Source organism: Ranitomeya imitator, chromosome 1 (genome assembly GCF_032444005.1).
Source record: "Ranitomeya imitator isolate aRanImi1 chromosome 1, aRanImi1.pri, whole genome shotgun sequence".
NCBI classification, from domain to species: Eukaryota; Metazoa; Chordata; class Amphibia; order Anura; family Dendrobatidae; genus Ranitomeya; species Ranitomeya imitator.
Genome location: NC_091282.1, coordinates 889,495,578 through 889,511,921, shown reverse-complemented (window position 1 = coordinate 889,511,921; position 16,344 = coordinate 889,495,578). Strand labels below are relative to the sequence as shown.

At 43.3% G+C, this 16,344-nt stretch overlaps 1 protein-coding gene across 1 annotated transcript in view; it reads right to left on the bottom strand.

Annotated features, from left to right (window-relative positions):
* LOC138658195 (neuronal acetylcholine receptor subunit alpha-7-like) overlaps positions 1–16,344 on the bottom strand; it is a 343,558-nt gene that overhangs the window by 286,359 nt on the left and 40,855 nt on the right. The window contains exon 2 of the mRNA XM_069745709.1: positions 2,845–2,984. Within this exon, the coding sequence (XP_069601810.1) occupies positions 2,845–2,984 (140 nt within the window). The remainder of the gene's footprint in view (positions 1–2,844; positions 2,985–16,344) is intronic.

The window sequence follows — 16,344 nt, the reverse complement described above, 5'->3', positions numbered from 1 at the left end:
CCAATATGTGGACTGTATTTTTGTATTTTTTACTCCAAAATACTGTATAGAACGAGGATAACAGACAGCAAATACAGTGGAATGGAGGCCTGAAATGCCCAAATGTGTAGCCCACAGATAGATCAGGCTTCTGACAGAGGTACCACACTGTTCAATATGTGATCAAACAAAAAAAAGGGGGCTCCGGATTGCTTTGGAATAAAATAATTAGGATTAAGATGCCCAAAAAAAATCTTCCTAGCCACCGATACCTTGGGTTAGGTACACATGTAATAGGCAGCAGCAGGCAGTAATGGAATGGACCCTCTTGATGTGTACAATGATATCTATATACCCACATACAGTGCCTGCATGCCTTGCACTGATATGATAGAGCCACATACATTCCCCTGCCTACCTAGCACTGCAATCTAGATATTCTGTAATTAGTCCTTAGAAGGACTGTTGGTTTAGTTAAATTTGTGGATTCTGTGACTATAGACCCACACTGATTAATAAATCCCCATATCTGACCCTATCTCAGCATCAGCTCTCTCTACACTGTCTGAATCTGGAGCTGAATGTGAGGAGCAGGGAGGCGCCAGGTCTTTTATAGACCTGATGATGCTGTGCGGCCATGCAATCACTGTAATACCACAACAAAGATGGCTGCGGCATTACAGTGCGTGGGACACAATCCCTGCATGTTGATTGGCTCTCTAAAGAGCGCCAAACATGCAGGGAGGGAACTTGGGTTCAATCCCGGAAATGCTCGGTGCTTGCTGAGTTCCGCGAGTATAGTGATACTCGGGCGAGCAACGAGCATTACTGTAACACCCCAGGTAACCGGTTGTTACAGTGGCATTGCTTTCCTCACGGGGAGAGTGATGTCATGCTTGGAAGCAGGGAAGGATCCATTTAACAGGTAGTCAGCACATACAACACCAATCTGACTTCAGGCCAGAAGGGGAGCTCTGCACCCGACTTTGTGTGAGCTGTTCTCTCTGGTCAGGAGAAGGAGTCAGTTGCCAGGCTGTTGCTAGGCAGTTAGAAAGAGTTAGAAGTTGGTGACTGGAGAGCGACGTGAGAGGAAGGAAAGCTGGAGCCGAGCAGATGAGTGATTCTGAAGCTCCTGGGAAGGAAAGACAGAACAGAGCAACTGTTAAAGAGACTAAAAGGGAAAAGAGGCAAAGGTGAACTTAAGACCAGAGGAGAATAGCTGCAATTTAGCTACCTCTTGAAAGAGCGCAGACACCGGTGGCCGGAACACCGAGGTTGTAAGGGGCTCCAAGACTCACAGCAGAAACTGGCAGGATAACTGAAGTCCAGGTCACTTGCACGCCCTAACACCTGAAGACACAGTGGCGTATAGGTCCCGGGTCGTGATAGAGACCCTGTGAAAGGGCTCAAGCCACCTGTCATACAGGTCAGTGTCAAACTTACACAAAGGACAGAAAACTCTTGAGGACCTTGTTGGACAGCTATAGGCAGCAGGGAACTACACCACAGCGCTAAATGGAAGGCTTCTAACCCCACCTGGTAAGGGGGAAATCCCAACTTGTTCCAAGCCTGCTGGACCACAACCAGCACCTGTGATCCGGTGATCCAGTACCCTGGACTGTGGCTGCCTGAATTGCTTCAGTAAAGAGGTAAAGAGACTGCAACCTTGTGTCTTCTGTTTCTTATTACACCATCTTCATCTACACACGGGAGCCTTGGGGACCTACTTCACCTGTGGGAAGTTATACCATCTGGCTGCCATAACATCACCCCATGCATTTAGAATTGCCCTATCTATCAATGAAAAATGGATTAGCCTGATTGCTAAATGTCATAGCAAGAAAAAAGTAAAAACGCCAAAATTACATTTTTTTTGGTCGCCGCGACGTTGCGTTAAAATGCAAGATCGTATCTGCACCAAAATGGTATCATTAAAAACGTCAGCTCGGCACACAAAAAATAAGCCCTCACCTAACCCGAAATCATAAAAAAATGTAGACGCTACGGGTATCAGAAAATGGTCAATTTTTTTAACAAAGTTTGGAATTTTTTTTAACCACTTAGATAAAAAAGAACCTAGACATATTTGGTGTCTATGAACTCGAAATGACCCGGAGAATCATAATGGCAGGTCAATTTTAGCATTTAGTGAACCTAGTAAACAAGTGTGGGATTGCACTTTGTTGCAATTTCACAGCACTTGGAATTTTTTTCCTGTTTTCTAGTACACGACATGGCAAAACCAATGGTGTCGTTCAAAAGTACAACTCATCCCGCAAAAAACAAGTTCTCACATGGCCATATTGACAGAAAAATAAAAAAAAATAAAAACTGAAAAAATTCCGGGGGTGAAGGGGTTAAACCAAAGAAAAAGAGTGCTGCGTTAAATTTTTTGTAATAAACATTTGCAAACCATCATCCAAAACTAGCAGTTTGAAATGGGAATCTGCGAATACTTTAAAGGCTAGTATTTTACTACACCTTGTAGTCCACCAAAAAAAAAAGAAAGAGCACAAGCTGTTCAACAATTTTATGATTTTCATTTTAGGTTGAGAACTTGAGATCATTCTATTGCTAGTTTTAAAAATGCATTATTATTTCATACAAAATAATTATTCAAATCTAAATGTAGAAATATACATCACATTTCCAAATTCAGTTTAAAAAGATTTGTCATTTTATTGATAATGTCATATACACAAAAACTTTCATTTCTTTTTCTACCTTTTTGTTATTCCATCTGTGTGCAAAAAATCCCCAAAGGCATAAGACTATAAAAATAACAAAATGAAAGTGTCTTTCACAGGAGGAAGAATAACAACATGGTTTTAAGATTTCAATTTTGCAAAAGTGAAATTGACTTACCACATCTATTATTTGTAGAAGAGAAAGCTGTAGCTCTACAAGTAAGGGCTGGGAGTCATTCACTACGGGTCTTTCTAGTCGATTGTAATTTTTTAGCAGTTCCCTGTAAAGTTTCCTTTGGTATTCACCCTGATGGGAGCCTTTAAAAAAATAACACTTCTTTAATAATGTGATTTAGTAATATTAAACAATTCAAATACACATATAAGGGTATCTTGACAGGCACAGAACACTAGAGATGATCAAATTTATACAATTTGAATGAACTTTGAATTGAAATTCCTGAAATTCGCAGGTCCTGACGAATTTGAACAATTTGCAACTTGATTTGCACGGATTGCAAAAAGAAAATGCCTTGCGCCATTTCACAGATTGCTGAAGAGAGAGTAGGCTCACATGATGCTGGGCACAGCCACGTAGGCCTGCCTATAATGCCTTGCAGCTATCACATCACAAGTTTGAGCACCGCCAATGAAGGTGGACTATCACAGGCTCTGTAAAAGATGTGGCAGCAACAGCCATTTTAGGGTTTTATGGCCACAGGATAAGAACACACATCTCCTCATTACACATAGAGATATAAAATGGCTTAAATCAGAGTGTGGTGTACTACTACATCACTGAAGAATTTAGAAAATGTCAGTGTTAGGCTATGTGCACACGTTGCGGATTTTGATGCATTTCCGCAGCGTTGCATCAAATCTGCAGTGTAGTGCCCAAGCAATGTTAGTCAATGGAAAGTCTACAATTGGTGTGCACATGCTGTGGAAAAAATGCTCGAATTTGCAGCATTTTATTTTCCGCAGCATGTCAGTTCTTTTTGCGGATCTGCAGTGTTTCTGCACTCATTGACTTCCATTGATTCTGTCAAATCCACAGCAAAACAGCAGATTTAAAAAGATCTGTGGTTTTGCTGTGGAGTTGGGTGCGAGAAACGCTGCAGATCGGGAGGAGGAAGAATGTGTGGGTGGAGACTGTGTGTGGGCAGAGACTGTGTGCAGAGAAGATGTGCGTGTCTGTGTGTGGATGTTTGTGTGTGTCTGTGTGCGTGTGGGAGTCTGTGTGTTTATCTGTGTGTGTGTGTGGGGTTGTGTAGGCAGGCATCGTCTGATGGAACTACTAGTCTCATCCAGTTATGCCTGCCACAGTGACAGCTAGCCAATGATGGGACAGCAGTAGTCCCATCATCTGGCTACTGTGTAAAAAAAGCACATAGACAAGTATACATACAGTACATACAGTATATACTCACCATAGAGCTAATCCCCAACTCCCTCGATCACCTGTAAAAAAATAAATAAATAAACCAACAGTATACACCCTGGTCTGTTGTGATCCATTTAATAATGAGTGTCCCATGAAGATCTCCCATGGAGAGCTGTCACATCGACAGATGTGACTGCTCTCCAGGGGCTCCGGTGATACAATGACGGCAGGTAATCCTCCGCACTGTATCCCTTTGCCGCCATGTGTTCATTCTGTCACTTGCAGCACCATTGTGTGGGAAAATTATCTCGCAACGGTGCTGTAAAGTGAGAACATGAACTCATTGAACCCTCAGTGATAACACTGCAGGAGCCATTGTCTCCTTTCAGTGTGTCACTGGAGGCCTATAGAGCAGTCACATCTCCTGATGTGACAGCTTTATAGGGGAGATTGTCATGGGGCAGTTGTTATTAAATGGACTACATCAGACCAGGGGGTATTTGTGTTGGTTTATTATTTTTTTTTTATATATATAAGAGATCGAGGGTGTCACATGGATTGGCAGAACAATGATGGGAAAAATGTGTATTGTTTTATTTCATTAAAATACTTTATTCTGGCTGTGTGTTTATTCAACCCTTTAACATATATATGATTAGTAATGGATAGGTGTCTTATTGACACTTCTCCATTACTAAGCCGGCTTGATGTCACCTTACAATACAAAGGTGACATTAACCCCCAATAACCCTATATGCCATCCCTACAAGGCAGTGGGAAGAGAGAGACTAAGTGCCAAAATTGGTGCGGTGGCTGGGAGCTGGTGTTTGTAGCTGGGGAAGGCCAATATCCATGGCCCCGTCCTAGGCTATGAATATCAGCCCCCAGCTGTCTGCATAGCCTTTTCTGCTATTAATTATAGGGAGGCCCCACATCATTTTTTGGGGGCCTTCCCTATTTTAATAGCCAGTAAAAGCTAGGCATACAGCTGTGGGTTGATATTCATAGCCTGGGAAGATCCATGAGTATTAAACCCTTCCTAGGCTATAAACATCGGACCCCAGTCGCTGGCTTTTCTCTCTGGCACAGAAAATTGCGTGGAAGCCATTCTTTTTTTCATTTTTTTTTTATTAAACAGATATTGCGTTTAAGGCTGGGGTCACAATTGCGAGAAACTCACACGAGTCTCGCATCTCAATACCCGGCACTGCCACTGGCACTCGGACCAGGAGTGTGCAGCTGCATGTATTTCTATGCAGCTCAATGCTCTGGTCCGAGTGCCAGTGGCAGTGACGGGTATTGATGAGAGAGACTCGTGCAAGTTTCTCGCAAGTGTGACCCCGGCCTATCGGAGATTTTGTGTGTGTGTGTGTGTGTCTCTATTTAACTCATTATGTACCATTTTATTATGTTTATTACTAAACATCGGGCTTGGTATTATCTATCTATCTATCTATTATCTACTGTATTATCTATCATCTATCTATCTATAGATCTGGCTATTAGCTATCTATTATATCATCTATCTATCTGTGTGTGTAAACATTATTCTTCAATGGAGCATGTAAATGAAGAGGTTGGACAAGAAATTACAGCACAATTCTTTTTTTTTTGTTAAATAATAATAGATCTTTATTTAGGATACAAAAACTCATACAAATCCGCCTGTCATAGAAAGTGTGTCCCCTGGCTTCTCAGACAGACAATCCATAACTGATATAAATTTTTACATGTTTTTTAAGAGAGACAAAAGAAAAATCTCCACATTCCAGAAAGTTACCGGTAAATGCAAGTCTCTGCCACGTAAAGTGTGTGCATTTTGAAAATGTTTTAAATTTCTTTTTTGCACACTTATAATTGTAATAGTCCAATGATACAACTGTAAACATCAAGTGCTTGCTTTTGAGATGAGAACCTATCTAGCTTTTTTATCAGATCCATTTTGACAAATCCACAGGATGGTGTTATTTTTTAAAATGTAAAAAAAAACACACATACATTTTCCATACCTGATTTACTAGTCCAATTGATAAACCATATACACCACAAAAATACTGCTGACTTTTTCCACATATTCCTCATTCCCCATACAATATAATGAACCCGCCATGGTCCTCCATGCTCTGTTATGGCCACCAGTCGCTGATTTAAAAAAATACTGTATATATATATATATATATATATATATATATACATATATTTATGTATACACACACACACAGACATACAATACTCACCCCTCCTCATTCCACCCAATGCTCCAATCTCCACAGACAACACTGGTACTTATATGTTATGTACTTCAAAATGTTACCAATAAAACTCTAATTTATCCCACACAAAACCAGCCCCCACTCAGGTCCATCATCTGTCACTGGAACTATAGGGGGTTCCCACATTATGGGTAAAACAAAGACTCTGGAAAAGCGACATGGCTCCCACTTCAAATAAAATCCAGAGAAATCTGCTCTGCAAAATCAAATTCCCCCTCTTTCTGAGCCTCAATGTGCCTAAACCGCAGAAAGCATGCACGTGTTTAGTATTATTACAGTGGGGATAGCACACTTAACAAATTACGGGGTCCGTATCTCCAGAAGCACAAGCAAAGCACAATGTATGGGGAAGCTACAACATATGGGGGCACTACACAATATATACGCATAATGTATGGGCACTAAACTGGCATAGTTGTAATTCTTCAGAAAAAACCCTGGTGTGGATGCTGCAAAAGAGTCACTGTAGCCGTAGATGAATTCATTGAGAGATGCAATTTCTACAATAGTGTCAATTTGGTTTTTCTTTTGCTGCCTGCACCTTAGGGGCTCCACAAACGTCACACGCAAATTATTCTAAGGCTCCAAAGGCTAAATAGCGCTCCTTCCTTCTCAGTCATGCCTAGTGATGAGCGAATTTGTTCAGAAAACGAACGAAAAACATAAATTTGGCACGTATATGACACAGTTGGATTCGTGATTGGAAAGGCAAGCAAAATTTAGTAAAATCGGAAAAAATCGGTAACATTCGGTAAACGTGCAGGAAACTATTTGCGTTGCCGTCAAAATATTTTTAGCACTTTAGCAACAACAATGGTGGTGTATCATGAGCGTTTGGCACGTGTTTGATGAGGGGAGGGGGTTTACAAAGCTCAGAGGCGCGGCCTTCTTGTAAGCACAGCACAGCAGTAAATTTTTTTCCTAACTTTATGTGTGCACATTGCGGCTAGCCAATCAGGGCGCAGGAAACACCCACAATATCCTGATACAATGGCTTTTGTCATTGGCTGCTGAAATCACATGTGCCTCTCCATATAAAAAGTGGATATCTTATTTTAGCGCCATTTTGACACTATAACAGCGCAGAGAGGCTGCTCCTGATTCTGGCACTGTGAGCAGCAAGATTTTAGTTAGTCAGCTAGGTGGTTGTATATCAGTCAAATAGTGTAGTTAGCTACTGTCCAGTGTGGCTGGTAAATTTACCTTCCAGCATTTTTCTTTCTTTTTTGGACATTACCAAGCTCCACAAAGAAAGCCATAATAGAGCCATAAAAAATTATCATTTTTTGTTGCTAAATGTGAAAGTGAAACAGCTGGTGATATGAACCTGTCTGCAGACCTAAGGCACAATTTAAAAAAATTATAATTGTTTAGTTGCAAAAAGTTGTACTTTGGTTGGGTTGAAATTAAGTTGTAGAGGCCTGATCCATGTTAGCACCATGCCAGAGTCCTGCTGTAACAGGCAGGGTCCACAGCGTATCTATTCACACACTCTTGCTGCGGTCAGTTCTTCCATTCCCCATGCTCTGCATGCATCCAGCCAATTCTCTAGCTATGTCCTTAGGGCACACGCACGTACACTCACATCCTCTTAAAGGGTCAGCGCGAGCACTTGCTATTTCCTCCCCAGCCAATTGCTCTGGAACATTCTGTACAGCTCTGGCAAAAATTAAGAGACCACCACATCAAAACCCTGTCATGGGCAGCCCAATCTCCAGACTTGAACCCCATTGAAAACCTCTGGAATGTAATCAAGAGGATGATGGATAGTCACAAGCCATCAAACAAAAAAGAACTGCTTAAATTGTTGTGCCAGAAGCAGTGTGAAAAACTGGTGGAAAGGATGCCAAGACACATGAAAGCTGTGATTAAAAATCATGATTATTCGACAAAATATTGATTTCTGAACTCTTCCTGAGTTAAAAAATTAGTATTGTTGTTTCTAAATGATTAAGAATGTGTTTTCTTTGCATTATTTGAGGTCTGAAAGCCCTTTCTTTAACCCCTTCCCGACCTTTGACGCCACGTAGGCGTCATGAAAGTCGGTGCCAATCCGACCTGTGACGCCTATGTGGCGTCATGGAAAGATCGCGTCCCTGCAAGATCGGGTGAAAGGGTTAACTCCCATTTCACCCGATCTGCAGGGACAGGGGTAGTGGTAGTTTAGCCCAGGGGGGGGTGGCTTCACCCCCCCCCCGTGGCTACGATCGCTCTGATTGGCTGTTGAAAGTGAAACTGCCAATCAGAGCGATTTGTAATATTTCACCTATTAAAACTGGTGAAATATTACAATCCAGCCATGGCCGATGCTGCAATATCATCGGCCATGGCTGGAAACACTAATGTGCCTCCACCCCACCCCACCGATCGCCCCCCCCAGCCCTCCGATTTGTCCGGTACACTGGTCCGGCTCCCCTCCGTCCTGTACTCCGCTCCCCCCGTGCTCTTGTCCGCTCCCCCCCGTGCTCCAATCACCCTCCCCGTGCTCCAATCACCCCCCCTGCACTCCGATCCACCCCCCCATGCTCCGTTCCACCCCCCGTGCTCCGTTCCACCCCCCCGGTGCTCCGTTCCACCCCCCCGTGCTCTGTTCCACCCCTCCCGCGCTCCGATCCACCCCCCATGCTCCGATCCCCCCCCGTGCTCCCCCCCACCCCATCATACTTACCGATCCTGCCGGGGTCCGTCCGTCTTCTCCCTGGGCGCCGCCATCTTCCAAACTGGCGGGCGCATGCGCAGTGCGCCCGCCGAATCTGCCGGCCGGCAGATTCGTTCCAAAGTGCATTTTGATCACTGAGATATAATCTATCACAGTGATCAAAATAAAAAAAAAAATAAATGACCCCCCCTTTGTCACCCCCATAGGTAGGGACAATAAAAAAATAAAGAATTTTTTTTTTCCACTAAGGTTAGAATAGGGTTAGGGTTAGGGTTAGGGCTAGGGTTAGGGTTAGGGCTAGGGCTAGGGTTAGGGTTAGGGCTAGGGTTTCGGTATGTGCACACGTATTCTGTTCCTCTGCGGATTTTTCCGCTGCGGATTTGATAAATCCGCAGTGCTAAACAGCTGCGGATTTATGGCGGATTTACCGCGGTTTTTCTGCGCATTTCACTGCGGTTTTACAACTGCGATTTTCTATTGGAGCAGTTGTAAAACCGCTGCGGAATCCGCAGAAACAAGTGACATGCTGCAGAATGTAAACCGCTGCGTTTCTGTGCAGTTTTTCTGCAGCATGTGTACAGCGATTTTTGTTTCCCATAGGTTTACATTAAACTGTAAACTCATGGGAAACTGCTGCGGATCTGCAGCGTTGTCCGCAGTGTGCACATACCTTTAGAATTAGGCTATGTGCACACGGTGCGGATTTGGCTGCGGATCCGCAGCGGATTGGCCGCTGCGGATTCGCTGCAGTGTTCCATCAGGTTTACAGTACCATGTAAAGCTATGGAAAACTAAATCCGCTGTGCCCATGGTGCGGAAAATACCGTGCGGAAAGCTGCGTTGTATTTTCTGCAGCATGTCAATTCTTTGTGCGGATTCCGCAGTGTTTTACACCTGTTCCTCAATAGGAATCCGCAGGTGAAATCCGCACAAAAAACGCTGGAAATCCGCGGTAAATTTTTCAAAAATGATGCTGAAAAATCTGACACGAATCCGCAACGTGGGCACATAGCCTTAGGGTTAGAGTTGGAATTAGGGTTGTGGTTAGGGTTGTGATTAGGGCTATGGCTACAGTTGGGATTAGGGTTAGGGGTGTGTTGGGGTTAGTGTTGGAGGTAGAAATGAGGGGTTTCCACTGTTTAGGAACATCAGGGGTCTCCAAACGCAACATGGCGCCACCATTGATTCCAGCCAATCTTGTATTCAAAAGTCAAATGGTGCTCCCTCACTTCCGAGCCCCGACGTGCGCCCAAACAGTGGTTTACCCCCTCATATGGGGTATCAGTGTACTCAGGACAAACTGCGCAACAATTACTGGGGTCCAATTTCTCCTGTTACCCTTGTGAAAATTAAAAAATGCTTGCTAAAACATCATTTTTGAGGAAAGAAAAATGATTTTTTATTTTCACGGCTCTGCTTTGTAAACGTCTGTGAAGCACTTGGGGGTTCAAAGTGCTCACCACATATCTAGATAAGTTCCTTGGGGGGTCTAGTTTCTAAAATGGGGTCACTTGTGGGGGGTTTCTACTGTTTAGGCACACCAGGGGCTCTGCAAACGCAACGTGACGCCCGCAGACCATTCCATCAAAGTCTGCATTTCAAAAGTCACTACTTCCCTTCTGAGCCCTGACGTGTGCCCAAACAGTGGTTTACCCCCACACATGGGGTATCAGCGTACTCAGGAGAAACTGGACAACAACTTTTGGGGTCCAATTTCTCCTGTAACCCTTGGGAAAATAAAAAATTCTGGGCTAAATAATTATTTTTGAGAAAATAAATTTTTTTTCTTATTTTCATGGCTCTGCGTTATAAACTTCTGTGAAGCACTTGGGGGTTCAAAGTTCTCACCACACATCTAGATTAGTTCCTTAGGGGGTCTAGTTTCCAAAATGGGATCACTTGTGGGGGGTTTCTACTGTTTAGGCACACCAGGGGCTCTGCAAACGCAACGTGACGCCCGCAGACCATTCCATCAAAGTCTGCATTTCAAAAGTCACTACTTCCCTTCTGAGCCCTGACGTGTGCCCAAACAGTGGTTTACCCCCACACATGGGGTATCAGCGTACTCAGGAGAAACTGGACAACAACTTTTGGGGTCCAATTTCTCCTGTAACCCTTGGGAAAATAAAAAATTCTGGGCTAAATAATTATTTTTGAGAAAATAAATTTTTTTTCTTATTTTCATGGCTCTGCGTTATAAACTTCTGTGAAGCACTTGGGGGTTCAAAGTTCTCACCACACATCTAGATTAGTTCCTTAGGGGGTCTAGTTTCCAAAATGGGATCACTTGTGGGGGGTTTCTACTGTTTAGCCACATCAGGGGCTCTGCAAACGCAACGTGACGCCCGCAGAGCATTCCATCAAAGTCTGGATTTCAAAACATCACTATTTCACTTCCGAGCCCCGGCATGTTCCCAAACAGTGGTTTACCCCCACATATGGGGAATCAGCGTACTCAGGAGAAACTGGACAACAACTTTTGGGGTCAAATTTCTCCTGTTACCCTTGGGAAAATAAAAAATTGCAGGCTAAAAGATCATTTTTGAGAAAATAAATTTTTTTTCTTATTTTCATGGCTCTGCGTTATAAACTTCTGTGAAGCACTTGGGGGTTCAAAGTCCTCACCACACAACTAGATTAGTTCCTTAGGGGGTCTAGTTTCCAAAATGGGATCACTTGTGGGGGGTTTCTACTGCTTAGCCACATCAGGGGCTCTGCAAACGCAACGTGACGCCCGCAGAGCATTCCATCAAAGTCTGGATTTCAAAACGTCACTACTTCACTTCCGAGCCCCGGCATGTGCCCAAACAGTGGTTTACCCCCACATATGGGGTATCAGCGTACTCAAGAGAAACTGGACAACAACATTTGGGGTCAAATTTCTCCTGTTACCCTTGGGAAAATAAAAAATTGCAGGCTAAAAGATCATTTTTGAGAAAATAATTTTTTTTTGTAATTTTCATGGCTCTGCGTTATAAACTTCTGTGAAGCACTTGGGGGTTCAAAGTCCTCACCACATATCTAGATTAGTTCCTTTGGGGGTCTAGTTTCCAAAATTGGGTCATTTGTGGGGGATCTCCAATGTTTAGGCACACAGGGGCTTTCCAAACGTGACATGGTGTCCGCTAATGATTGGAGCTAATTTTCCATTTAAAAAGCCAAATGGCGTGCCTTCCCTTCCGAGCCCTGCCGTGCGCCCAAACAGTGGTTTACCCCCACATATGGGGTATCAGCGTACTCAGGACAAACTGGACAACAACATTTGGGGTCCAATTTCTCCTATTACCCTTGGCAAAATAAGAAATTCCAGGCTAAAAAAATCATTTTTGAGGAAAGAAAAATTATTTTTTATTTTCATGGCTCTGCGTTATAAACTTCTGTGAAGCACCTGGGGGATTAAAGTGCTCAATATGCATCTAGATAAGTTCCTTGGGGGGTCTAGTTTCCAAAATGGGGTCATTTGTGGGGGAGCTCTAATGTTTAGGCACACAGGGGCTCTCCAAACGCGACATGGTGTCCGCTAACAATTGGAGCTAATTTTCCATTCAAAAAGTCAAATGGCGCGCCTTCCCTTCCGAGCCCTGCCGTGTGCCCAAACAGTGGTTTACCCCCACATATGAGGTATCGGCGTACTCGGGAGAAATTGCCCAACAAAGTTTAGGATCCATTTTATCCTATTGCCCATGTGAAAATGAAAAAATTGAGGCGAAAAAACTTTTTTGTGAAAAAAAAGTACTTTTTCATTTTTACAGATCAATTTGTGAAGCACCTGAGGGTTTAAAGTACTCACTAGGCATCTAGATAAAATCCTTTGGGGGTCTAGTTTCTAAAATGGGGTTACTTGTGGGGGAGCTCCAATGTTTAGGCACACAGGGGCTCTCTAAACGCGACATGGTGTCCGCTAACGATGGAGATAATTTTTCATTCAAAAAGTCAAATAGTGCTCCTTCCCTTCCGAGCCTTACCATGTGCCCAAACAGTGGTTTACCCCCACATGTGAGGTATCGGTGTACTCAGGAGAAATTGCCCAACAAATTTTAGGATCCATTTTATCCTGTTGCCCATGTAAAAATGAAAAAATTGAGGCTAAAACAATTTTTTTGTGAAAAAAAAATACTTTTTCATTTTTACAGATCAATTTGTGAAGCACCTGGGGGTTCAAAGTGCTCACTATGCATCTAGATAAGTTCCTTGAGGTGTCTAGTTTCCAAAATGGGGTCACTTGTGGGGGAGCTCCAATTTTTAGGCACACGGGGGCTCTCCAAACGTGACATGGTGTCCGCTAAAGAGTGGAGCCAATTTTTCATTCAAAAAGTCAAATGGTGCTCCTTCCCTTCCAAGCCCTGCCGTGCGCCCAAACAGTGGTTTACCCCCACATATGAGGTATCAGCGTACTCAGAACAAATTGGACAACAACTTTCGTGGTTCAGTTTCTCTTTTTACCATTGGGAAAATTAAAAAAAATTGTTGCTAAAAGATAATTTTTGTGACTAAAAAGTTAAATGTTCATTTTTTCCTACCATGTTGCTTCTGCTGCTGTGAAGTACTTGAAGGGTTAATAAACTTCTTGAATGTGGTTTTGAGTACCTTGAGGGGTGCATTTTTTAGAATGGTGTCACTTTTGGGTATTTTCAGCCATATAGACCCCTCAAACTGACTTCAAAAGTGAGGTGGTCCCTAAAAAAAATGGTTTTGTAAATTTCGTTGTAAAAATGAGAAATCGCTGGTCAAATTTTAACCCTTATAACTTCCTAGCAAAAAAAAATTTTGTTTCCAAAATAGTGCTGATGTAAAGTATACATGTGGGAAATGTTATTTATTAACTATATTGTGTCACATAACTCTCTGGTTTAACAGAATAAAAATTCAAATTGTGAAAATTGCAAAATTTTTAAAATTTTCGCCAAATTTCCGTTTTATCACAAATAAACGCAGAATTTATTGACCTAAATTTACCACTAACATGAAGCCCAATATGTCACGAAAAAACAATCTCAGAACCGCTAGGATCCGTTGAAGCGTTCCTGAGTTATTACCTCATAAAGGGACACTGGTCAGAATTGCAAAAACGGCAAGGTCTTTAAGGTCAAAATAGGCTGGGTCATGAAGGGGTTTAAAAAAATTGATCATTTTTCTTTGTCAGAAAAAAATACAAAAATTATTGCTTGGAAATTTGGAGACATGTCAGAAGTTTATAGAATAAAAGAACAATTTACATGTTACTAAAAAAATATACCTATAAAGAGAAAAAATCAGACAAACTGAACATTTTGCAGTGGTCTCTTAATTTTTGCTAGAGCTGTATATATTGCTTCCTCCCGACTCGGGAGGTGCCTGAGCAACCTTCCTGTTTCGCAGTCTAAGTTGTGTAAAGGTACCGTCACACTAGACGATATCGCTAGCGATCCGTGACGTTGCAGCGTCCTCGCTAGCGATATCGTCCAGTGTGACAGGCAGCAGCGATTAGGCCCCTGCTGTGCTGTCGCTGGTCGGGGAAGAAAGTCCAGAACTTTATTTGGTCGCTGGACTCCCCGTAGACATCGCTGAATCGGCGTGTGTGACACCGATTCAGCGATGTCTTCGCTGGTAACCAGGGTAAACATCGGGTAACTAAGCGCAGGGCCGCGCTTAGTAACCCGATGTTTACCCTGGTTACCATCGTTAAAGTAAAAAAAACAACCGCTACATACTTACCTACCGCTGTCTGTCCCCGGCGCTCTTCTTCTCTGGTCTGGCTGTGAGCACATCGGCCGGAAAGCAGAGCGGTGACGTCACCGCTCTGCTTTCCGGCTGCCTGGCGCTCACAGCCAGACCAGAGAAGCAGAGCGCCGAGGACAGACAGCGGTAGGTAAGTATGTAGCGTTTGTTTTTTTACTTTTTAGGATGGTAACCAGGGTAAACATCGGGTTACTAAGCGCGGCCCTGCGCTTAGTTACCCGATGTTTACCCTGGTTACCGGGGACCTCGGGATCGTTGGTCGCTGGAGAGCTGTCTGTGTGACAGCTCTCCAGCGACCAAACAGCGACGCTGCAGCGATCCGGATCGTTGTCGGTATCGCTGCAGCGTCGCTTAGTGTGACGGTACCTTAAGGTTGCATACCAGTCCCTGCTGCACTCTACTGCAGATCCTGCCTGCTGCACTCTAATGCAGATCCTGCCTGCTGCACTCTGATACAAACCCAGTCCGCTGCAATCAGGTGCGAACTCTGTCTGCTGCACTCTGATGTGTACTCTGTCTGCTGCATTGCAATACAAATCCTGCCAGCCACTCCCTCCAGTCTGTCCTCTGGGTCCAGCTGCTGCACATCAGTTGGTCTATCTGGGAGTTGCACCTGGCATCCATCGGGAGCCAAGTCTAACCTCACCATCAGAGGCTCTAGTGAACAGTCAGGTGTTCACTCAGTCCCACCCCTCCAGGCTCTCCATGGCCCGTGACACAGTTGTTCAACAAACTACGTCCATGACAATCCAGACAACACAAAAAACTATTCTGTTTTTAACGTCATACAGTAAGTAACCTGACTTTAAAATAGTTTGTAGCATCTAGAGTGTTATAGAGGCCTGATCTAGAGGCCACAAAAATTCTTCTGTTCTTAACATCATACAGTAAAGGACCAGACAATAAAATAGTTTTTTTCTGTGACTAACACGATACAGCACGGCATATTTCAATTTGGAATTTACTGTCTCTGAAATTCAGTTGTTTGCAGAGGTTTAAAATCTATTTTTTGTTGATAATACTGTGCTCCTGCATCACTAAAAAAGCGAGGTTGTGGTGGAAGGGAATTAGGCTTAGTGTTCAAGGTGTACGTGTGGTAGATGGTAATGTTTGCGAAAGCACCACTGAAGCAATATCACAACCTTTGCAAAGACAATTGACAACTTATGTTACTGGACAGGCTACACCACTACTTTTGTTTAGCAGAAGCACAGCGTTACACCTTATTAATGATGCCTAGAAAGAGCATGCACTCAAGTGGATGGCAAGTGCAGCTTCAAGTGGCATTTCCTACTTTTCTTCCACCTCAACATCACACCCAGTACAGTCCACAGAGTAGGCACCCAAATTACCCTTGCTTCCTCCCGTGTCCCAACTATCCAACCGTTCAACTGACTGTACGGAACCACAGATGGGTGAGTCTGAACAGCTGTTCTCACATTCTATGCCATGTTCATCAGAACTGTAGCAATTACGAAAAACTTGGATACTCCAGCTCCAGTAAAATGGAGAATTTCTTTATTAATTCAACGTAGTCATAACAGAATAATTCTTACAGGTTGTAGACAAAACAGGTGATTGCATAGATTATGGCAACGCATTTCGATCACTATAGATCTTACTCATGCCTATGTGATTTCACAA